The 24633-nt window shown below is 56.4% G+C and overlaps 2 protein-coding genes across 12 annotated transcripts; both read right to left on the minus strand.

Moving 5' to 3' along the window:
• Nucleotides 1-505: 505 nt before the first annotated feature.
• Nucleotides 506-19634, minus strand: TPD52L2 (TPD52 like 2). 11 transcript variants are annotated; one of them, XR_006702975.1, is made up of 10 exons: nt 19434-19602; nt 15531-15676; nt 13373-13521; nt 12335-12394; nt 7766-7867; nt 6234-6294; nt 4708-4734; nt 3784-3825; nt 2667-2715; nt 2119-2144 (listed from the first exon to the last, which is right to left on the minus strand). XR_006702975.1 is itself a non-coding variant. In XM_045443875.1 (9 exons), the coding sequence occupies exons 1-9, from the start codon at nt 19450-19452 to the stop codon at nt 2049-2051; spliced, it is 690 nt and encodes a 229-aa protein (XP_045299831.1). In that variant the 5' UTR covers nt 19453-19602; the 3' UTR covers nt 506-2048. The 11 variants fall into 11 exon arrangements, 10 of the variants coding, with proteins under 10 accessions (XP_045299831.1, XP_045299829.1, XP_045299834.1 ...); XM_045443875.1 differs by lacking the exon at nt 6234-6294 and having other exon boundaries at nt 506-2144; XM_045443873.1 differs by lacking the exon at nt 6234-6294 and having other exon boundaries at nt 506-2144; nt 3784-3828.
• Nucleotides 19635-21365: 1731 nt separating this feature from the next.
• ABHD16B (abhydrolase domain containing 16B) lies at nt 21366-23010 on the minus strand. Its single transcript, XM_045443872.1, has one exon. It carries the CDS (start codon nt 23008-23010, stop codon nt 21595-21597), a length of 1416 nt encoding a protein of 471 aa, XP_045299828.1. The 3' UTR covers nt 21366-21594.
• Between the last annotated feature and the right edge of the window lie 1623 nt (nt 23011-24633).

Raw genomic sequence — 24633 nt, forward strand, 5'->3', positions numbered from 1 at the left:
GTTCTCTTACAGCAGCCACAGCCACCTCAATGAACTTCCTCCACCTGAGGAGAATCAGGAAGAGCCCTGCACCTGACCCAGGGACACACGTGGCTTCCCTGCACCCCAACAGCTCAGGGGTCACTACAAGTAGATGCACGCAGGACTCCGGCGGCTCGCACACCAGACCCAGGCCCTTCGGTGGAGCAAACTGTCTTCAGTGCCTGGTGTGCAGGACTCTTGCTTGCTCAGCCCGACCCAACCTGTAACCTGGCTGGGTCCTCCTCACTCTCCACACGTCCCTCCTCAGACGCCCCACAGGCTTGTCACCACGGCACCCTCTCACATTGCGTCCTGTTTTAATTCACAGGACTGAGGATTTGGAGGTCTGCGTTTGAGCTGAACCTGCTTCCTGCTGCCCCTCCCCAGGGTGTGGGCCCAGGACAACAGGGACCTCCTCTGTGGGTTTATCTGCCACTCTTTCCTCACCTTCACGGAGGAAGAAAGACAACCACACAAGTTGGCATAGGTTCTTCCCCAAAGGAATGCTTTATTGACAAATTACCCATTATTTCCTTGAGGAAAAGATAAATGTTCCTACGCTTGAATCCTGCCTTCTCACCACACCCCATCTGAGATTCTAACCCTGGAGAAAAAAACCCCAATGGTGTTCTTCCCATGGCACAGGCACGGACGACAGCCCCCCCGCCCCAGGGTGTCTGAAGTGAGCAGCACTCAGGGTACCAGGGAGCACAGCACGGTCTGCCAGCACAGAGCCCACGGGCACGGCTGCTCCCTGCAGCGAGCACACAGATGCACGCACAGGGGACGTCTCTGCCTGCTGAGAGCCAGCCAGTAAGGCACGGAGCTGCCCCTGCAGACACACCCCCCAAGTGGGGCCCCAAGAGACTGCTGGGGTGTGGCAGCCTCAAAACGGGAATGAGATCTGTGTAGCTCCTGAGAAAAGGCAACAGCAGAGCTCCAGGTGACCTCTGTGCAGCCCACCTGCTCCTCACTCAGCCCCCGTGTGGGACAGATGAGCGGGTTGGAGCTGATGAATGCAGTAATGCATTCTGATGCATACAGATGGCCAGTAATGAATGCATCAGCCACTGGGGGTGGGGGGGGGGGGGGTGGGGGGGAAGGGGCGGGCAGGCTTGCTTTTCTTTCTCCTGCCCCGCATCCTGCCCCAGGGAGGCCCAGGAGCCCTCTGGCCAGCAGCTGTCCCAGTCCTTGAGAGGAGAGAGAAACAAGCTTCATACGCTGGATGAAGCCCATCAGTGAAATAAAACACACCAATGGTCCAGGCCACCCTCAAGCCAGATGCCCAAGTCTACACAGTGTCAAAACCCACTAAAGAACCCTTATTTTTATATATAAAAACATTATAAACAAACAAAGCATAAGGCGATGTAAGGCTTGTATTTCAGCTTGAGTCCAAAGAAATAATGTTTCCTAACTATGAGACTAAAGCTTCGCTTAGCTTTAATTTTTGAAAAATTCACTGCATTTAAAAAATAAAGAATTTGCTTTCGTTAAAGCTAGATCATTAGTGTAACAATTAGGCAGTTGCTGATAACCAGTTTCTTTTCTGGAGGGTTTCAGAAAATGCACAGTTTTCTTGTTTAGCGTTTGAAATAAAAACAGGATCAGGTAGGACTCTCTGGATGAATCTTCCTTCTGTACATTCCTTCTAGAACTTAGGGAAGGAGAGGTTTTAGGAAATACCACTTATTTTGCGCGTATCACTCTCCCGTCCCTTCCACGTTCTCACGAACCCACCAGATTCCCAAAGGGCCCACTGCCCTGTCCACCCCTGCAGCCCAGGACGGACGGCACAGTGGTCCTGCGTCTACCAACTTCAGTGTAAAGCATCTGCGTACAAAACTGTGTTCTCTAACTCATGCGAGCGCAGCAGCCAGGTCCACGTGTCAACGGCACGACTGTCCTCAAAACCAGCTCTGCACGCTCGCCCACGGCCTGGCCGGCTGTCCCGCTGCAGAGGTGCGGTTGTGGTGATGACGGGTGGGCCTGCACGTGCTCCGAGGCTGGGCAAAGCTGCGACGGGCTTAGAAGGGCGTGTGGTCGGGCAGGGGCTTGTCATCACTCCCCGTCGGGGAGGGAAGGTGGTCACTGCCATTCTCTCTGCCACCTACAACCTTAGACTAAGGGTGGGAAAAGACCAAGAGAGAAAGACCTGAGACAGAGCACGCAGAGCCGGGCAGATCCCAGGGCAGATCCCAGGCCAGCTCAGGTCTCTACGGAGCCTACAGAACTTGAATTCTGATTGAATTCTGATTAGCGTGAATCCTGATTAGCAATAAAAAGGAACAAATCGCTGACACAAGCAACAGGCTAGAGGTACCTCCAGGGATTTATGCGGCGTAAAAAGAGCCAATCTTCAAAGGCTCCATGCTGTATGGTTCCAATCATGGAAATGGAGAGATCACTAGTTCTGGGGGTAGGGCAGGAGGAAGGAGAACACGGGGAAGGATTACCCCGTGGGGATCAAACTGTTCTCCGCCTTAGCTGTTATCAGTGTCATATCCTGGTTATGTCACTTCAAGATGTGATCACTGGGGGAAACCGTGTGAAAGGTACAATGGCCCTCTGCATTAGCTCTCGTAACTGCACGTGAATCCACCATCCCAGCAAGAGAATCAAACAAACAGTCTGAATACAGTTACCTTTATGGTCCCAACTCGGTCTTCAAAGGACTTAAAGGTCGCAGAATTCCTTTAAAGAGAGAGAGAGAGAGAGAGAGATGTCGGTGGAGGGAGCAAACAATTGTGCTGCCTTCCTAAGTCTGAAGGGCCTCAGGGTTAGGATCAACCTGCAGAAAAGATCCCTGACGGCACCCTGAGACCTCACTGTAAACATGTGACAAGCTGAAAAGGGGAGGGGGCGTGCCCAGAAGACAGTCCAGGCAAGGTCATTCTGGAGGCTTCCAGGTCAGAACAGGTCAGCCACACCTGCCAACTCCAAGAACATTAGACCTGCATGCCGCCAGCAGGTGCGACCCCGGGGGAAGCGCAGACCTCTCGCCTGAGCAGGTGGACGAGATGTGGAGCACATTTCTGCTGCACCCAACGTCCACACATGCTCAAGTTATGGAAGGTCCCAGGTACTCCTGACACCAATCTCTCACGGAAGTAAAGGAAACGAAGGACAATTCGGAACAAGTGAGTGAGGAGGAGGCAGAGGAGGAGAGAGCAGGCCAGCCCCAGCCCCACCCAGCACCCTTACACAACCAGTTCCCTCCCTACCCTCAGGCTTCTAGAAGCAGCCCATCAAGGACCCCCAGACATGCGATGGGGTGTGGCAGCTACAGAACAGGGACAGGGCCTCTGCTGCGGCACCGCAGGGCAGGAAACATGAGTGGGAGGCTTCCAGGAACAGGCCACAGCTCTGGGTGTTCTAAGGAGACCAGGACTCCCCTCCAGGTGCAGATACAAGTTTCCCGTAACAGGCTTGGAGGCGCCTGAAGTCTTGTGAGTGCCAAGTGTGTGTATGAACCTCTCTGCCCCTCCCTGGCCCAATACCCTGGGCAGCCCTGGAAGGTTCCAGATGGAGCCCTATTTGATACACTGGTCTCCTCTTAGCCTCCCCCCCACTAGCTCTTCAGCCTAAAAGGGATCTTTCCAACCCCTGGCCAACAGGAGCCTGCCAGGGAGAAGATGGCCCTTGGCTCAGGGATATGGGGAATGTGAAGCCGACTGGCTGGAGCCACCCCCTCCCCCCGGCTCCCCCATCCTCCCCACCCCCCCCCCCCCCCGGGAGCTTGGGAGCACGAGTGCACATTACCTCATGGCTGGCATACTTATCGAGTGGCGGATTGAAGAGTTGCTGCTTGGGAGCGTGTTAGAAGCAGAGAAGGAAGCAGGAGTTACCAAGGGGATGAGCCTGGCATTCAGCACACCATCAGCTCACCCACACAGAGACCCGGCGTGGCAGGGTGCGGGAGCTCTGGCCACCACACACAGAAGGGCCCCTGGCCCCGGGAGGAAAGGACCCCGGGCTCCTCTCGCTGGCCTCCAAAGTTGCCCCAGAAATGGGACAGTGCTGAGAGAGAGCTTTAAAATAGGAAACTAAGAAGACCTCGGCCTGGGGCTTTAAAATACCTTTGGTACAAATAGCTGTCAGATGTCCTTACTCGACTTCACAGCAAATGACTTTTCGGCAAAAGAGAAACAACCAGGTCAAGTAAGTAGAAATATTTCAAGTCACACGTTGTTCTAGATTTGGTTCCAGGCCTCCGAGCTGGAAGCGTGTGTGATGGGGCAGCACTAGTATCGGGCCAGACAGATGCGCCTGGGTCAGCGTGGAGTGAGGACCACCCAGGAGGATGCCCCACAGGTGCCCTGCCGTTCCTGGCCCTCGAGTGGAGAACGAATCCCCTTGCAGGGCAGCAGAGAGCAGGAGCCGGTGTCGAGGATGGAGGAGGATGAAGAGGCACAGAACCCGAGAATGGAGAGTCAGCACGCCCCCCTCCCCGCCCCCCCCCTTCTCTTCTCAGGAAGGACGCTGTCAGGCTGGGCTGGGGGCTGGCCATAAGCCACGCGGTCACAGCCCCAGGAGCCGTGAGCTCCCCGGCAGGCTGCAATGCCTGGCAGGCCTGGCTGTGTCAGCTGGGGCCGAGGTGCACAGCCTCCCACAGGCCAGCCAGAGACCACCCTGCCCGGAATCAAGGGAAGAGCCTTCCACAGGGACGCCCCGCATCAGCCTTACCTAAACGAGTGGGAGAACGGACGGGCTCTGAAAGGCAGCAGCAGGAGGAGAAGAAACGCAGTGTTAGGAAAGGGAGGCTAGTGCCCACCCCAGCCCCTCACTCAAGCTCCAGAAGGCCACGCGGGGACCCCCGTGACCACCCCGGTCCCTGTTCTCCTCAAGCCCCAATTCTGTGAGAGGCTGCCGCTCCCTCACGCACGCGACCGGCCCCTCTGCGATCCCACCTGGGTCACATACGAGGCACCTGCGTGTCCACGACCCTGTCTGGAATTAGAGGGATGAAGCCCCAAGGAGAGGAGCAGCGCAAAGGGGTGGGGTGTGCGGAGGCGGGCTCTACGACCCTCAGGGCTTCAGCTGAATGAGGGTGCGCACACGCATGCTACGACAGGACTGGCCGGGACACCCACGGGGCTGAGCGCCCCGCACTCCAGCTCCACCCTCCAGCTGGCAGATTCCAACCTAGAAACACGCGTGTCTGGGGGCAATACGGCCACGTCCTCCACTACCCAGCCAGGCCTGCTCACGCTCTGGAGGCTACCCCCAACATGAAAGTCATTTTAGAAGCATTCAGAAGATCATATGAGGCTCAATTATGTGGCCTCTTGGGTGGGCAGCAGGCCCTGCCATCTCTCGGTGGGAGAAGGCAGGTGCCTCGTCAAGGCTCACCAAGCTAGACAGAGACCCCTGCTTTAACCCAGGCTTTGACCCAAATCCGATTTCCTCTCCCAGTCTGCCACCTCCTACCCCAGGGCATGCAAACAGCCTCCCAGGCCGGGCTGCTCTCGGATAGGCCTCTGCAGCACCGTGATGTAGGGCAAACATCTCAGCACACAGAAACCTCCCTGGACCTCATCTGCATTCTCAAGAAGTGGTGAATTCTCAACCTCAGCTCAACCTGAGACTACGGGGTGAGGCAACGGTGGACACATCACTGACCCCAAGACGTCAGAGTTCCCCACACCCCCGGAAACACAGCAGAGCAAGACTGAAGAGCCCCGTGGCGAGGCGCACCAGCAAAGAGGCCAGTCCGTCCGAGCACCTTGACTACGTGGGACCTGGTTCTTGTCCCTGGAAGCACGGGTGCAAACGTGACACACGGCAGTGAGGCCGGGCACGTGACCTGAGGCTCCTCGCCACGGTCAGCAGCACACCCCAGTTCCTGGAGCAGAGAGCGGGACTGAAGCAGAGACGGAGAAGTGAGGTGCACCGTCCAAAGGGCCCGCGGGAGCTCCGGACGGTGCCAACACCCTGCACACGCCCAAGAGGGAGGGAGAAGGCTGGATGTGAGTGAATCATGCCAGAAGTGACAGGGACGTTCCTAGTGAGAATGTAATTTAGGCACAGCACACATTTATTGCTTCCTTCAAATGCTCTGTTATCAGACCCGCATTTCGAGGAAAGGACCACAACCCCACGCACAGCTCACCCCAGCAGCGCTGGGATGGCCCCCCAACGCCCTCCATGGCAACCCCTGGGAGCAAGGCCAGGCCACCAGTGGCATGTGATCAGTCTGTCACCAGGCTTACCACAGCACGGCTCAGGTGGCCAAAGCAGGTGTCCCACAGTGCAGCGGCGATGGCGTCCCATCTAATTTCAAATGAGATTCGTTACAGGAACACACCCACAAAGTCAAGCGTTAGCAGATGACCGTGTGGCCGGGAGGGACCGCTGCAGACCCCCCTTTTGTCACTCAGAGCCACATCTGCAGGCTCCAATCACAGCCACTGTGGACAAGGCCTACGTTTACAGGGTGACCCAAAAGGACCCCCCAGCCATAGCTGCCCAGGAGCATGACCAGATCTCCAGTTGTGAGGCCGTGCACTCCTTAGGACAGAGGAAATACACAGACTGTGTACTGATTGTTCAGCCTCTCTGAAAATTTGCAATTTTTCTAAATAAAAAGCGGAGGGGACTAACTACATCCAGCAAACAAAAGGTGAGCACGGCCCTGGGCACGAGCCACGCGGTATGAGTGTCTGTGTTTTCACCTCTGGCTACGTGGTCAGGCCAGAGCCCCCACCTTGAGGCCTCACGAGGCAACTGCCAGGCAGGTCTGTGAGGCAAGGAAATGCCTCACCTACGCAGGCAGGGAGGGAGGTCACCCGAGCATAAGAGGGAAGGGGCCAGAGCGGGATGGGCTCCCAATGCTGTACTCCACACGCCAAGCCCACGGGCACTACCACCGTGTGATTCTCAAGTCTGAGAAGAGAGGAGCCTCAGCATGGGGTGGGGGCTACAGGGAGGCATTCCCTGAAATCGCTAAGTGAAGGGACCGGTCCTGAGCGTGGGTCAGGGGCCAGGGCAGGGCTGGGCAGTGACACCTGGGGAGGAGGGGCGGCCAGGAAGGACACCACACTGCCGCTCAACAGCGCACGCTTGATCTTAGCAGCCCCGAGAGGGACGCCTCGCCAAGGGCAGGGCTAGGAGGTAGCCAAGCCAGGATTCACACCACAGCCTCTGGCTCCAAGGACCAGTCTCCTTGGCTCAGTGCCGTGTAGCAGAGGGGGCCCGGCGGATGCAGCCACGTGTGCTCCACCAGATGTCCAAGAGCCCCCACACTCCCTGGCCCCAGGCCCTGCTTGAAGCACCTCTGATGGCCATGAAGGTCTCATCAACTCTGGGAGAACATTCAGTTGGGGCCCCTGGCGTGCAGCCACACACACTCTGAGATCTGGGCTGGGCAAACACTGCAAGGAAACAACACCCTTGTCCCGGCTGGCTTGCCCAGAGCGACACCCCACCCTGACACCGACCTGCAGGCAGAGTCATCCTTCATCCGTGGAACTTCAACGGCAAGCACCCACCTTTACAGATCCCAAGCGCTAAGTTACCCAAAGGAAACAACAATCCCTGCCGAAGATGCACAGCAGTGGCGAAGAGGCAGTCCACAAACAAGGGACCGTGAATCGACTGCCCCAGGGCTGGTGTGCCCACACCTACAGCTGCCAAAGGGCCCCGGAGGGTCACGTACCTGAGCCCCAGGCCCCCTCAGAGCCTCTAGTGGATCTAAAATCCCCAAACCCTCACCCGACTGGCCTACCCAACTAGGGTGTCTCACCTCATATCTCCGAGCTTTCTGCTGATGGCAGAGCCCACAGTGGACAGGGCAGCGGACGTCTTCTGTCCCGCCTGAGAGAAAGTTTCCTGAGTCTTCTTGTAGCTGTAAAGAAAACACCAGCTGAACCGGCGCAATAGGAGAAGCAGCCACCACCCATGAGTCAAAGACACCACGTGCCCAGAGAGAACCCCAAGGGACAGAGGGTTAGTGAGCATGTGTCTGGCCGCCAGGAAGGGGACTGACAGCAGGGACAAAAGCAGCACGGCCAGATCGCAACCTCTGAGCTCTGCAGTAACTGTTTTCTGACCTTATTCCATCTCGTCTAACGCTCAGGTAACCCACCTCCCCTGACTTCTTGCCACAGCGCTAACTGCCCGGCAAGTGGGGCGTCCGCCTGCTGCAAAGCAGACAGACCCACAGAGGCCCTGGGTCTGAGACAGAAGCCAGAAAGGTTCCCTTGTTCTGTTACTGTATTCAGGGAGCTTCTCATGTGAGAGCTCCACCACGCCCATTGGGGGCGGGGGTGCCCTGGACAGTGTGGATGTGTGGCCTGTGGTGGGCTGGCCGCTCAGACTCTCGGGAGCCCTCCGGCCCTCAACCCCCCTGTACGGTCTCACCAATCCTTTCAGAACTGAGGAACCTTCATCTCATGCCATCAATGCCATCGTCCCTAGTGCGAGGGGTGGCCCTGGATCACAGCAAAGACCACCCTTTCTAGGCCTTCCTGCCCCAACCATCCACAAAGGGGGGTGCATCACACAAGACATGGGTCCATGACCTCAACATCTGTGAGATGGGCACAGGCAGGATGCCTTGGCTACAGGGACAGCGAGGCCATCCTTGGGCTCGCCTTGAGAGTTAATACTTGGAGCTGCCAGACCTTGTCCAGATGCCACCATAAACAAAAGATACCGCAGCCTGAACCCAAGGGCTCATTTCTGGCCAAGCTGACATGTTGCCCTAAGGAAACCGCTGGAGACGGCAAGGCTCTCGAGATACCAGCCTTCTCTCTGAAATTACTTTCTGACGCCTTGTTCGTGTCACCAGGTCACAGACAGCACCAGCATTGGGTCTTCGGAGTCCTTCCCTCCCGTCCACTCCCCCAGTGCCATCCGGAGGCTCCACTGTGATCACGTGCTGCCCTCCTCCCTCACCTTCCCTCCTGAGCACTCCAGGCTGCCCGTGAGTCCCTGTGCCACCCCATCAGCAGGAGGCCCAGCCGTTCCCATAGCGCCACGGGGCCTCAGGCTTCTTTGGTGCCCGGCAGGGTCCAGAACTTAAAATACGTGCTTTCCAGAAAGTGAGTTTAAAAACACATCGCAGTCCCTAGGACAGTGAGTTTATCTTAGCTGCTGGGAAGGTCAGTAAATCCTGGAACACGTTAACAGAGAGAAAATAACCTAAAATCTTTACTTTAAGACTTGCCTCGGGATTTCCTCAGGTCCATAACGAAAAAACTCTAATTCTAAATCCAACCTTTAGACAAACCCGACCACCAGAAACCCCTTCCCCTGTGATAGCCAGAAGCTGTCACAGAATGGAACAGGAATGGAAATGAAACCCAACCGCCTGTGCAGCTGCAGCCCAGAGAGCTGCGTGTCTGGGATCTAGACGGGACCCCCTGGCACAGGGGCAAGGCCGGCTCTAGAGGGGCAGACCACAGCTGGGTCTCACTAAAAACCAAAGTCCACATGCTCCTTTTGGGAGGGTTTCCACAGACTCAGCTGTCATCCTCTGAGGGACCTTCCATCCCGACAGAGCCTTTGCCAGGACCTGGCACATACACACAGTCGCCTCGGGGTCGGCAAAGCCGGCAGGAAAGGGACAGAGAAACCTGCTGAAGGAAAGGCTCTGGGACCTTCTCTGGGGCCCCGAACTTGCAGTATCTGTTAGGGACCCCACCCTCACCCCCACCTGGGGAGCTGCTTTCATTTCAAAGGGAGTTAAAACAGATTACCTGCGAGCAACAGACTTGGAGCGTGCTCATTGTTTATAAAACACTAACTACAAGGTTAACTAGGAACACGCAGGATATGTGGTTGCAGACACAGGGTCAGAAAATGTCTTCAAGCTGCTTCTCACGAAATCGCAAACGTTTAAGGTCATGTTAATATTCTGTTCGCTGAAGCGAAACGGTCTGAAGCAGAGGATTTAAGGCAAAGTCCTTACAGAATTTCTGCCTGCACCCACAGGGCCAGGTGTGGGGAACTGCACTTGGAGAGACCGCAAGCCCTTGCCGGGGATCCTTGGTGATGAGGAGGAGTGCCCTTGGGGTCACTTAGTACGGAGCTGGCCGCTGAATGACTGGCAGGAGAGACACTGGCTCGTGGGCCATTCCGAAGGGGAGCACCCCCACGGGAGACGGACCGGAGGCAATCTCCCCCACTCCACCACCCTCAGCACTTCAAGTGTGTGGAAATGAGGTGCCACAGGGACCCCTTCTGAAACGGGAGCCTCCAAACCAGGGCACATGCAGTGCAGGGGCCGAGGGGCTGTCATCAGCCCCAGTGGAGAGGCCACGCTCAGGCCGTGAGGGGACTGGGGGCCGAGCCAGAGTCTGCACGCAGGTAACCTCAGGCCCAGACGTGAGGAAGGGTGCTAGGCTGTGCCACCCTGCCTAGCACCCCTTCGGGAATCACCCCCAGCTCTTGGGAAGACAAAGGTGTAGGAACGTCGCCAACGCCAGCCGCCAATGCCAGCCTCCCCCGCCATCAGCAAACTCTGCAGTCAGCGTGGGGCATTCTCCCGCACCCTCCCTTGGTGGCTGCTCCCACCCCAACCCTGGGTGGGCACGTGATCCCAGTCCGGCCAGCCAGGTGCGTTTACAGCTCCCTGACTATGGGGGGAACCCGGGGGGAGCCCGGGGAGACCCGCGGCGGGCCGTCCTGCCGTTGGGCTGCAATGCCACAAAGATTCAAACCTGCCCCGCTGGGCACCCTCTGCACCGTCCAGGAGAAGCCAGCCTGGCGACACAGCCAGCGTAAGGAGAGCCCTGGTCAGGTGAGCCCGGAGCAGGCCTCCCCTCCTTTCGGGCTCACACTCACTCTGCCGTGCTTTCTGTCCCATACGAGGAAAGGACTCCATACACCAACTGGCAACTACGCCCGGTGCCACCTCGGCACGCCTGCAGCTACGCTCTACCAAGGGGAAGAGCCCAACCAGGCGGTCATTCCGCGACGCAGAACACAGCTGCCGCCACGGCCAGCCGTGTGAATCAGAAGCAGCGGCTGAGACAAGAAAGGATGAGTGGCGTCAAAGCTGCACGCGCCCAGCACAGCGCACGAGCAGCAGCACGACGGGCACAGACGCGGGCGCTTCCCAGCCGTCCCGAGTTCTCTGTCATCCTCCGGCGCGCTGCTGGCTGCAAGTGATGCCCGGGAGTGGCCACCGCCTGGCAAAGCGCTTGAAAGGGCATCCCCCCGGCCACTTCCACGCCCAGAGCCACACGTCTCTTCCAGAGGGATCAGAATTGCAATTATTTGAGATGGCACTCAGGTCTCCTAAAGCTCTTTTCAGGTAAGTCCACACTGTGAGCCTGCCAGGCGTCCCAAACCACACAACATCTGCAACTTGGTGACGGACCGTCCGATGCGGCCCCGGGGACACAACACACCGGGACTCCCAGAGCACGTGCGGCAACGACACAGACAGCGTGAACCGCCACAGCCCGCCAGTGCCCGCCGCCCCTTGTGATGTCAGGCTGCAGAGACCACACGTGGAGCCAGCAGACCTGGGGTCCCGGGGACCTTGAAGACAAGCTCAGTAACAACCAGTTCCTTTCAGTCAGACACAGAAGGACTACCCAAGTTCTCTGGGTTCCGTGACAGCACTTCCTCCTAAGCAAGAAATGGAAAAAAATCCCAGAAAGTGACTATTTTAAAACATTACCCCTCCCTGTTCAGAGGAATTCTAATTAGATTAGAGTGCAGATAAATGAAGTGCTGTTACCTCAGATAAAACGTCAAGGGTCGTTCTGAACCGTGGCTTTGACAGACACAGAAAACTATCCACGTGTGTTTCCTACTGTGCTCACGTTCCACATGGCTGACAGCTCGATGCCCCTCAGACCAAAGAGACTCCGTCGAGACCCCACCAGCGGGGTCCAGGCGGCCCCCACAGCCTAAGAACCACCCCAAGGACGAGGGATGCTCTGTGAGCCCCTCGGCCGCAGCCATGTCTGCGGGGAAGGAAGACCGAAACAAAGGCCCCAAATCACCGTCCGCACCGGTCGGCGCTTGGCCACTCTGCCCGCTCAGAAGGCTGAGGGGCGCCTACCAGACAGACGTGCTGCCCAAGGCCAGCCACGCCTCTCACCTAAGGGACGCATCCGCGTCAGCCAGAGGGAGGGTTTCGGCGTGGCCTGGTGGCCAAGTGAATCTCCTTCAGTGACTACCCGTTTCACGGAAAGTAGAGTGTCATTTGCGTTTAAGAAAAATCACGTAACGGCAAAATAAGCAAAACACACCCAAACTAGGTTTGTGCCAGGTGCACGCAGCCTCCCGGTCCCTAAGAGAGTGTCAAGAGCAGGAGGAGGAGGAGGAGGGAGGTGCTGATGGCAAAGGCACTCACAGGTCTGACTGGGTCACTTTCTCATTCCACTCGCCAAGTTTCTCAGAGGTTTTCATATAGCTAAAAACAGAAAGTCCGCGGTGAATTATTTAGAACAATGATTTCAACTCAGGTTTCAAAGCACAGCTGAAATTCCAGGGAAGACAAGGACTGGAGAGCGGGAACACGACTCTCCGGCCGGCCTGAGACCAGGTCTACTGGTGGTCAGCACCTGCTGTGCAGGCCCGGGGAGGCCCAGGGGGGCCCGGGCGCTGACAGAACCAACCAGCCCTTCCCCTGTCACGCCCAGGGAGCGCCTGGTCATCCATGTGAGACAGCCCTTCGGGAACAGTACTGCTGTGAGGAATGAGGAAGGCACAGCCGCATCCCCAGGATACTTCTCTGGCAGTCACCCTTTGGGATTCAAACCCCGCGATTCCCTAGGACAGAGAAATGGGCTTTCGTAGGTGATTTTTTTTTTTTTATAAAATGCGATCGATCTGTCTGCAGGGATGTGGCTTCTCAGTGGGAGACATTTACCCCCTCCCCCCACCCCACCCACCCCACCAGCCCTGGAGGATACATTTCAGAGGAGCCATGGAGCTGTACTCCCCAAATTCAGAGGGCAAAGTCACACGTGAGTCAGAAGTCCTAGGGCTGTGACCACATCACGCTCATGAGAAGGACTCACATCCACCTCAGCAGACACTGAGCTCTGAGGACCACAGGAAAATCAGTCTCACTAAGGACCTAATTAGTGTTCTCTCAGATGTGTACCCTGAGATACACTCTCATCAATTTCTGCTTGGACAACTAGCTAGTGCATCCACCCACCTTTTAAAAGTATGTGTAGACTCTAAGCTCTTGGAAGACATGCCAGGGGCTAGGCCAAGGACTCAGGGCCTCCGGCTGGCTGCCTGCAGACAGGGATACTTGATCCCCCCGTTCTGTGAGGCACCTTGTCCCCAAGCACATAACATCCTACTGGCGAGCCAGGGGCACCGGCCTGGCGAACGCCCTCCAGCCTCCAGGGCACCTCTGCCGCGGGCAGGTACCTACGCGGTAGAGACCTGCACATCACGCCAGCTCCTGGACAGGTTCTGTTTCAGGCCCTCCAAGGCGGAGAGGCCCAGCTTCCTTTTCAGCTCTCCACAGTGCCTCTCCTTGGCTGCCAGGACCTGGCGCAGAGTGACAATTTCCTCTTCCACCTGCAAAAACACAGTTGACTTGATTGCAGGAAGTGACTAACATCCTTACACACACAAGAGGTTTCTCGGAATTACGTAAGAACTTTCCGCTTACGGCACATAACTTGTCTTAGGAATAGAGTCAACAACGAATATCTCTTTTTATCTGGAACCAGCACCCGGCTTCTTGAGAACTGTCTCTTTCCCTCAAGCCAAGTGGTTCTGGCGGGGCTACCAATCACTGTGCCCACCCATGGATGACCAAGCAAGGCCTGTCGGAGCTCTCCTCTGGGACGGGGCACAGGTGTCAGAAGAGATGATCCCCTCTCCCTCCAGGCTCTGAGTCTGGGCTCAGAAGCTGGAACTGCTGGCAGCCAGGCCCTCTCTGCACGGAGAAATTCCACATGCACTGGGAAGGAAGCAGAGCTGACAGACAGATGGATGGCCAAGACTCAAGTGACAGAGCAACGGCCTTTATGACAACAAGTATGTTTCCAAGGTTAGCTCTAGGCCTCGGCAAAGGCAGTTACTCAAGCCAAAAGTAAATTTGAATTTGAATTCAATTTAAGTTTGAATTTAAGTTGAATTTAAGTTTGAATTAAGTTTGAATGCAACTTAAGTTTGAATTCAATTTAAGTTAGAAAGAATCCTGAAAATAAACACCTGAAACTGCTCAAGCCCTAAAATTAAGGAAAAAAAAAAAAAAAAAAAAAAAAGATGCAACTTGAGAAGGAAGCCTCCTCTGGAGCCTGACTACCCTAAAGGTTTTGGTTTTTAGCTCCTGCATCAATAGCTACTCTAAAAAAAAGTCTTTCCCTTGGGGCGCCTGGTGGCTTAGTCGGTTAAGCGTCTGACTCTTGGTTTCGACTCAGGTCATGATCTCCCAGTTTTGGGAGCTTGAGCCCCATGTGGGGCTCTGCACTGAGCGTGGAGCCTGCTTGAGATTCTCTCTCCCTCTCTCTCTGCCCCTCCTCCACTCATGCTGTCTCTCTCTCTCTCTCTCAAAATACACTTTAAACAAAAAAACAAATGAAAAAAATTTTAAAGTCTTTTAAAAAAGTGATTATTTGAAGTAAGGCAGTAAAAAGTAGCTCAGAGCCCTTATGTCACTAGTTTTTCCAGCACAAAATAGTTGAAAAAGAAATAACTTAGAAACGTAGGATCACCCAATCAAATTGTTAGTAGTTACTCCAGCAATAAGGACCAATGACTAGAACATTCCACTCATGGTGTGATAATCAACATGGCTTGAGGCTGTGCAGTCCAGCTGTCTTGGGGATACGCACGTTGAAAACTTTAAGTGACATGAGCTTCTGCCGCTCAACTCTGAAATGACTGAGTGTAGCCCATAAGCTTCACTGCACTGCCCGCTGCTGCTGTAACCTTCACTCAACTCAGACACTGCTACATGCTTTCCCCCAGGGTCTGAGGCCTGGCTGTGGGGCTGAGGATCATCTACACAACTAGCTCTTTTTAGACTCAGGATGCATCAACACAGGATGCCAGCCTCTGCCTGATCGGATGCTATGCTCAGATATCAGCAAGTTCATTCCCCAGATTTTGAACCTAAGTGAGTTGCTGTTAGACTCTGTATCACACAGAAAAAAGAGACACTCCCAGCAGTCAGTCTGAATAAAAACTACACTTGCAGGCTTGGGTTGATTACCATTTCCTCTTAAACGACTCTCACTTTAAAGATCACACGAAGCGCTTTTTACAAAAAGAAGAATCTTTAAAGGGAAAATGAAGATCCAGGGGCAGATAGTTTGTGGGCTCTGGAAATTGTCAAATGTTAATCCCAGCAAAGAAACCCCCAGTAGATGGTGGGCTCAGAGCAGCTGTTCCCGTGTGGACACCCTCCTCACGGTACACAAAGCACCAGGCACACAAAAAGTGGCCGCAAAGAGCAATTTCTGTGGGACTCTGGGAATGACCTCCCAGGGCAATTTCTGCAGAGCACAGACAGCGTTATGGCCCCTCATCAGCCTGAACTCACAGTCACCCCCGGACAGATGGCGGAGACTTCGCACCTTTGCGAGCTCAGCCCTAAGCTCCTCCTCCTCAGCCTCCGTCAGACCCTCAACAGCAGGAGTCTGGGCGGCCACCGCGGTGTCGACAGGGACATCTGTCATGGAGTCGGACAGCAGACCTTTGTTAGGAGAATTCAGGTTGATATCTGCCAGAGACAAACAAAGTCAGAAATTGTCAATACGAAGTTACAGGGAAGTAAATAGGGTAGAGGTCTCCACCAAGGGAGAAACTAAGGGTGAGGCCAGGTTACAGGGGAGTCAAGGGGGCCGTGGAGAGTACTATGACAGGTTGTCGGGATGGTTTGGGTCATTAGGCCAAGGACATCTCAAGCCACCCAAGGTGCTGCTTCAGGGCACCGGAAAGGCTGGCACAAGGCAGCCAGACCTGAACTCTGCTTCCCTCAGGATAACACACTCTGCGGAGACAGGAAACGTTTGCTACAAACAAAGCAGCTGAACCTAACATCTTCTAATTTTTAAGGCAAAGAAACGATACGGCTGTAAGCACAAGCACCACTTTCAATCAACCGATCTGCAGAGCACGTGCTCCCATCACACACACAAGACGCACGGGCTGGTCACACAGCCCCAGCAGGGAGTCGGCAAAACACAATTCCCCTGGAGTCTGTTCTCGACCCTCATCCCACAACAACATGCAGGGAGGCGCAGAGACACTGCTTCCACACCTCCGCCATACCCAGATCAGGTTCCGGTTCCCGCAGGCACCATTTCCTCTTCCAGTTCAAGGCATCTTCTTGCCTGCACTAACGGCGGACAAGATCCCACACAAATAGAGAAACACGGGTCTGCCTTAGCTCTTCCCAACTCCGAACACACGGCCGCCCTTCGGTAGCATGCAATCCGCACACGCCATGAAAACAGGCTTTGTGTGGTGTCCAGCACTTTAGAAGTAAAGGCATAGGGACACCTCACCGGCTCAGCTGGAGCAGCACGTGAGTCTTGAGCTCCAGGTCGTGAGGTCAAGCCCCATGTTGGATGTAGAGATCACTGAAGTAAACATTTAAAAAAAAAAAAAAGAGGGGGCACCTGGGTGGCTCAGTCGGTGAAGCGTCTGACTTTGGCCCAGGTCAGGATCTCACGGTTCATGGGTTCGAGCCCCGTGTCGGGCTCTGTGCTGACAGCTCGGAGCCTGGAGCCTGCTTCGGATTCTGTGTGTGTCTCTCTCTGTGCTCCTCCCCTGCTCACACTCTGTCTCTCTCTCTCTCTCTCTCTCTCTCTCTCAAAAATAAATAAAAACATTAAAAAAAAATGTTTAAGGGGCACCTGGGTGGCTTAGTCAGTTAAGCATCCGACTTCAGCTAGGGTCATGATCTCACAGTTTGTGAGTTCGAGCCCTGCACTGGGCTCTGTGCTGACAGCTCAGAGCCCGGAACCCGCTTCAGATTCTGTGTGTCCCTCTCTCTGCCCCTCCCCTGCTCAAGATCTCTCAGAAATAAAGAAAATATTCTAGAAAATTAATAAAAAATAATAAATTAAAAAAATAAATAAAAACAAATGCACAAAGGTTGGGAAAAAAACTGCCTGTAGTTACAGATATGTTTCTCTACTGTTGAAATCCTACAATCTGCTAAAAACAGACTGTGCTTAAAACTAAAGATGCTCTAGGGGCACCTGGGTGGCTCAGTTGGTTAAGTGTCCTACTCTTGATTTCGGCGCAGGTCATGATCCAAGGGTTGTGGAATCGAGCCCCGTGTTGGGCTCCACACTGGGCTAAGGGTGGAGCCTACTCAGGATTCTCTCTCTCCCTCTGCCCCTCGACCCCTTCTCTCTAAAATAACAAAAAACCCCTCCAAAGATGCTCTATTCAGCTCATTCCCTTCACATGTCCCACACAGCTGGAGGTTAGCACTTCCTTGGCACTTGATACACGTTTACCAGATGAAGCACAACCATTGTTTTTATCAACTGACTTGGGTTTTTAAAAATGTTTATTTATCTAATTGTGGTCAGGGCGGGAGGCACAGAGAGGGAGAGAGAATCCCAAGCAGGCTCTGAGATATCTGCATAGAGCCCGACCCAGGGCTCAATCCCACAAACCGTGAGATCATGACCTGAACTGAAATCAAGAGCCAGAGGCTTAACCGAGTCACCCAGGTGCCCCACCAACTAATTCTGATTTTTAACTGAAATCAACCCACATAACTTTACTTCATGTGCTGTGTTGAATCTACTCAAATTCGCTAAATGCCTTAAAATGTCCACAACCTTGCTCTTCTATTTTTTTAATTTTTATTTTAGAAAGAGGGCGAGTGTAAGTAAGGGAGAGGAGCAGAAAGAGGGAGGGAGAGAAAGAGAGGGAGAAAATCTCGAGCAGGCTCCACACGGTGCGGGGCTCAGTCCCACGACCCTTGGGGTCATGACCAGAGCTGAAAACAAGAGTTGGACGCTCAACTGACTGACTTCAGCTCAGGTCATGATCTCACAGTTTGTCAGTTCAAGCCCCACATCGGGCTCTCTGTCAGCACTGAGCCTGTTCCAATCCTCCGTCCCTCTCTCTCTGCCCCTCCCCTGCTCTCTCTCTCTCAAAAATAAACATTTTATAATAAAGGAAGGTAGGTAGGTCTTTGGACTGTTTCTGCCTACAAAGCTAAAGGTGGATCCTGCAATCACTCCCAGATAGAAACTGGGCATTCACCAAACATGCCAAAGCGCCGCACAATCATTGTGTGATACCGACCTCACCATAGCCCTGTAGGTAGATGCCATTCACACTCTGGTTCAGAGGAGACCGAGGCAAGAAAGTGTCACCAAAAGACCTACAGAGTGTGGGGCTGGTGCTGTAGGAGAAACTAGGGGGCTAGAGTCCCTCCTGGGTGAGTCCCAGATCTCTAGAACTGTATAAACTGCATGGTGATAATACAAGGAATAATCTCAAGGGGTTATTCTGAAAATGGAAAAAGGACGTCTGAGAAACAGGTTTGGTATGGTATTCGGCATACAGTAAGTGCTCAGTGTTTTCTGTCACTCTACGGTCAGAATCCAATGCTTGAGATGCTTACCTATATTAGACATACACGGCAAACAGCGAAAAGCCTGAACTTAAAACTGGCGGCTTTTGATGTTCAACTATTTCGTAAGTAGACTGCAGAGATAGGAAAATCTACACAGTGTATCAGAATCTAGGAGTTCTGTTTAATTAATACGCTGATGCAGGTCAAATGACAGGAAAAAAAAAAAAAATCCTTAAATTACCCAGGGTAGTCATGTCAACATAGGAAGTTGGCATCTCTTCTGTACCAGAATGAAAGATGGACTCCAATCACCTTCTCAAGATTTTAATCTGGGCCCACTCCACAACCCCCAGCGGCCATCTCAAACCGGTCAGGGGTGTCTGTTCTGGAAACTGGCCCAGTCTCGGTGTGCCGTGACTCACTGCACCCTTCCCCCTTGAGACAACCCCTAAGAAGCCTGGGCTCCGAGCAACGTTGCCACCCAAGGGGCGCTGCACTGAGCTCGAAGATGGTTCCATCTCCCCTCCCCTCCCCGGGAGAAGCGCACAACACATCGGCCCTGGTGCAGGGCCGGATGGAGTGTCCTCGAGGGCCCTGCGTAGGGAAGGAGGGCGGTCGACTAGGCAAGCGCCGGGAGGGGGCATGACGACAGCTGCCCGGAGAGAGAAAACCCAAAACTCTGGGGACGAGGGGAGGGGTGCCGGGGAACCGGTCCTCGGAGCGGCCGCAGGGTAAGTTGGTGAGTGGTCCAAGCCGGGGGCGGCAGACGCACGCCCCGGCCATCGGGAGCTTCGAGGCCCGGCGCATGGGAGCTGAAAAGGAGCCACGGGGCGGATAGAGGCGGAGGGGATTGAGAGTCTGAGAAGCGCCGCCAGAGAGGGGAGGAGCGCGGGCTGGGCCCGAGGAGCGAAGGCGCCGGGCCCGCGGGTACCTTGGCCTGCGGAGTCCATGTTCAGGCGGCGGCCGGGCCGCGGCTGGGGTCGGGACCGGGGTCTCGGGCGCTGTCGGAGCCGAGCTGGCCGCACCAGGACTCGCTCGCCGCGCACACAGCAGCCAGCGGAACCGCCTCAGCCACCGCGGCATTACGTAATCAGCGGCGCGACAACCCACTTCCGTTTTGACGCGTGCTCCGCCTTCATCCCACCCCCACTAACGGTGTCCAATGAAGACTTTGTTCGGCCCCTTCTCTATTACCTGCTCCAACCTGATTGGCGGAAGCTGCGGACGAAGCCGGAAAGGGAGGGCGGGTTCTTAGGGACTGCCTCCCGCGTCGGCTCCACCAGCGAGACACACAGGTAGAACGGTCCGAAGGAACTCGGGGAAGGTGGGAAGTGGGAGGACCGTCCAACATGGCGTTATGAAAAAGCGGGGTTTGGCGTTTTTGGAGGTCTCGAGAGTGTTTACCGCTGCTCAGGAGTGCCATGGCTCACGCACCGCACAGACCGTTTGAGGCCTGACTTCCTGATTTTGGGGTTAGCTTCTCCCTCCAGTTTTTAAGTCCTTCCTCTTTATGGGGATTTTTTTTTTTTTTTTAATTGTGTGGGAGTTACGCAGAAAAAGGCGTGTCTGCGATTCGTCCTCTAGCCCTGCAGGCGCCGCTGCCCTCACTTGGCTGGAGGCATCTCGCTCCGCACGCACCTGCCCCGGGTCCCGTGCACGCACAGCTGAAAGGCGTGAACTGACCTGCGGGGAAGCCTTCGCGCTGCTGTGCTGGGTGCTCCCTTCCCCTCCGGTGTTCTTTCACTTCATTTTCACAGCAACCTGATGAGCCAGGTGGAGCCTTCCCCACTTTACAGGTGTGGAAACTGAGGTTAAAGTAATTTGTCCAAGATCGCCCAGCTAGTTGTAAAGCTTCCAGCAAATGCTGGAACAAGAGTTTGCCGGACTTTCTCAAAGGAGAGGTGTGAAACCACTAGCGGTTTCGCTGAAACAAGTCCCGAAATTTCCCTTCGTTGGCACCTAAATAGCCACTGGAAGCGAATTCTTAAATGGTATTGAAACCCTTCAGGATCTGACTTTTCCGGACTGCACTCTCCCTTTCCAGCCAACCCACTCTGCACGTACGGATCCCTCTGTGGAAGCCCCTTCCTTAATCTGGCTAACACCTCTTCCTGTGTCAGCTCAAAGCACACCTCACCACAGGTGTCTTCCTGGTACCTAAGGTCACCTCTGGCTTGCACTGGCCTAGGTGCTTCATGGCCATGTCCTGCTCTGGTGCTGTCAATTATAGGTCTGCCCCACTTGCCTTCTTTCGGTTTTTCCAGAGTCTCCTGCACTGCCCGCTCTGACTAGCCCCGGTCCCCAGGTGCTGGGGAAGGCCAGTAGTCTCCCCCCCCCCCGCCCCCCTCCGCCCCCCTCCGCCCCCTTCATGCAGTTCATGGCAGATGGTAAGGAAGCAACTGCATTGCAGATGGTGGCGAGCAGAAGGCTTGTCTCTCATTCTGTGTTACATCCTTGAACCCAGGAACGATGCCCAGCCCAGGCCTGGCTCAAATTTGCCTTGCCTAGCAAATGAATGGTCAGTGCAGGTGTGTCTGTAGCCCACATGGACATGCCACTGTGAGTACCTGTTACTCTGAGTCTGTCGTCCTTTCCTGTCGAAGCCAGGAGTGTGGAGGTGGGGAGGGGACCCTAGAGGCCCAACATTACTAACTCCTGGCGAGGTCTGGCGGCTAAGACCTGCTTTACAGTCGTCCAATGCCAATGTCCTCTCACAGCTGGGGGTGACTTGTACAAACCCTTCCTCACTCAAATTTCCCAGAGCCGTTGTGTATCCTGATCCAGGATAAGGGTACCTCCCGGGGTCCCACAGCCTATGCTCCCATCATCCTTTTGAGGTGATCAAGGCACCCGTCACACAGTGTTGCCATAAACTGGGTCAGGTTAATCTCTACACTCCCTTTAGAAGCTGGGAGCAGAATGGGACGTCCACAAGTGTTTGAGGGAGAAGCTGAAGGAGGGAAGGGGGGAATCACCCCGGTGAGGGAGAGCACCAGTTCCCTGTGTTCCATCTCACCCTCCCCCAGACACCAGGTCGGGATCCCCAAGGCAGGGCCAGCTTTACTGGTTTCCCGTGTGGGGAGGGGTGAGGACTACAGCCTCCAGGGCAACTGGAAGTCCTCCGGTTCCAGCGGACTGAAGTGAGTGGCCTCCACGTTCTTGAGGTGCCTACGTGCCAGGAACAGCGCGAGCTGCCGGCGCCGCCGCGGGCTCAGGTCCTGGCCCACGAGCCAGGGGAAGGCGAGCCCGTGAGGCCCCCAGTCCTTCTGCTCGTCCTCCTGCTCGTCCTCACGGCGCGCGCGGTAGGAGCGCAGCAGTGCTCGGCACCACTCATCGTCCACGCGGTAGCGCGCGTAGAAGGTGGCCTCCTGTGCCAGGCTGCCGGCGCGCAGCCAGCGCGTCACGACCGCGAGGCCTTCGCGCGCCATCACGACTGGGTAGCGGTGCTGCAGAAGACGCAGCAGCAGCTCGTTGCCGCGGTTGCCCTCCACGTCGCCGGACGGCAGGGGGCGCACGTGGCCCGAGGTGCTCACCACGTCGTCCAGCGTGCGCCGCAGCAGCAGGACCGGACCGGGGTAGCCGCACAGCTGCTCCGCCACGTTGAGGTTGAAGTGCTCGCGCACGGTGCGCACCACCAGCCCCTTCCAGCTGCGGGGCATGACCTTCAGGGCCAGCGGCACGAGGTCGTCGAAGGTGGCGTCGAGCACCAGCGCGCCCAGCTCCGGGTAGTTCATGGTGGCCCAGGTGGCCGTGAAGCCACCGATGGACCAGCCGTAGACCACCACGTGCGCGGGCGGGAAGTGCAGGCGGTGCAGCGCGTACTTGACCACCACGTCCACGGCGTTGGCGTCATGCTGAGGGAACGGCGCGCCCGTGCTGCCCCCGAAGCCCGGGTGGTTCCAGCCCAGCACCGAGTAGCCGGCCTCCAGTGGCGCCGACAGGCAGCCCATCTCATAGAAGCCGGCGTTGCCTTCGCAGCAGATGACGAGGCGCAGGCCGCGGCCGTGGCTGCCCGGGTGCTGGCGGCGATCCATGAACATGGTGTCGATCTCGTTGCCGTCACGGGCCACCAGCTTGGCGCGCCGACCGCGGTAGCGCTCCACGAGGCGCTCTTGGCCCTGTTGCAGCAGCGGCAGGAGCGCGCGAGTCATCAGGAACATGGAGCCGGGGTACACGAGCCAGCGGCCCAGCGAGTGGGCCAGCGTGTAGCTGGCCAGCTGGCCCGGCAGCTGGCGGATCTGCTGCAGGAGGCACTGCGCCTGACTGCGCGCCCCGCGCGGCGGCCGGCCGGGCGCGTCCCCGCCCAGCGCCGCGCCCCGCAGCAGCCACACGCCCGCCGCGGCCGCGGCGCACGTCAGCGCGCGGTGACCGCCGCCACCCCCGCCGGCGGCGCGCACGTCATCCCAGCGGAAGGCCACCGGCCAGCTGCGGAAGTTGTAGGTGTAGTTGGCGGTCAGGTAGATCTTGAACACGTGCACCAGGGCCTTCACGAAGCAGACGACACACATGGGCGTCGAGGCTACCGGGCGCTCGGCGTGAGCCGTAACGCCCGGTCGCCAGGTCCGGGTCGCGGCGGGGGGCCCAGGCCCGGCCCGGCGGGCAGCTGCAGGGGCCAGCGCAGCGCGGGGCTGTCTTGGGACGTGCCTCCTCAGGGCTTGGCCCCAATGGCCTTTATGACCTGGGCCTTTCAGGGAGAGAGGAGGCGGCGCGGACCAGCTTTATGAGTCATTGTCGCTGGGGAAAGAGGCGACACCCTGTGATGGGCGCACAAAGGGTTCCAGGGCAGGGGCGCGCAGGGGGTGGGGGGTGGGTCTCGAGTTCTGCCCCGCCCCCAGGACCTCAGGCTTCGGACCCTGCAACCCTGCGGCGACCACATCCTCCCCAGACCTTCCTCGGCCTGCACCCTCTCCAGGCCGAGTTCACCTGCCTTCCCTCCCTCACACCTGGAGCAGCATCCACCGCCCGCCCTCCTTAACCGAAAGCGGACAGACAGGCTGGAGATGGACAGCCTTAACCTCGTCCTAGTCAGGAGCGGAGGACGGGGGGTGGGGTGGGGGGGGGGGGGTAGAGGGGTCTCAGTGAGACAAATGACGCGGGGCTTCCCGTGGCCCTGAACTAAGGTGGCTGTGGCTCCCTTTCCCACGTCGTGAGGTACCCACATTGGTGGGGAGGGGAGGCAGCAGCCCGAAGCAGCAGCTCTGGTGACCAGGCTGTGTGACAGTTTGCAAAGACAAGAGAGCCTCCTGAAGAAGTCTGGGGGTGGCAGTTCCTTGCCCAGGCTTGTGCCAGGTAACCGCGCCCCCAGACCTCCCTGTGCGAGGCGGGGCAGCCCGGGAAATCCAGCTTGGGTTGTCACCCTAGGGGAGCGCACAGTCTGCCCCGTGGGGCTTCTGGAGCAGCCCGGGCCCTGTCCTCCCCTTCACACCTTCCTTCTCAGGAAACGGGGTGAGCCCAGGCTGGAAACCCCCCACCTGTTCTGGATCCTGTTTCCACTGGTGCCAGCAGAGGCAGTGACCTCCAGGTAGGTCCTCCCTGGCCAGCGTTCCGCATTTTCAGCCCCTGGCCAAGCCACCTCCCCACTCCTCACTCCAACCACCCTGCAAGCTGTACCTTCCTCTTTTCGGGCGGGCTCTGGCGGCTTCCCCTTTTCCTCCTGCGCCGGAGAGGGCCAGCCCACCTAAGCGCAGAGGGGGCAGGATTAAAACCAGGCTCTGAGGGCTCACTCAACAGGGAGTCTGGCAAACCCAGGCAGACCCTTGGAGCCCGGGAGCCAGACCTGCCTCAGGGATCCCAGCGTTCTGGGAAGGGGGTTCCAGGCTCCAACAAGCCGCCTCTGCTCTCCTGCGCTGTGTATCTGGGCCCACTGCTGGCCCAGTCAGCTCCCACCAGGTTAGGGAAGCAGAGATAAAGACTGTCGGGGTCCTTAGGGTTGGGAAGAAAACTGAGTGAGGGAATTGGGAGGGCTGAATTGGGGGTTTCCGGGTAAAATACAGAACATCTAGTTAAATTTGAATTTCAGGTAAACGATAAAGACTTTTTGAGTATAAGTGCGTGCTGATACCGCATGTGGCTTATTTCTATTAAAAAATTGTTTCGCGGAAATTCAACTCTAATTGGATGTCCTGCTTTTA

This window comes from Leopardus geoffroyi, chromosome A3 (genome assembly GCF_018350155.1).
Source record: "Leopardus geoffroyi isolate Oge1 chromosome A3, O.geoffroyi_Oge1_pat1.0, whole genome shotgun sequence".
NCBI classification, from domain to species: Eukaryota; Metazoa; Chordata; class Mammalia; order Carnivora; family Felidae; genus Leopardus; species Leopardus geoffroyi.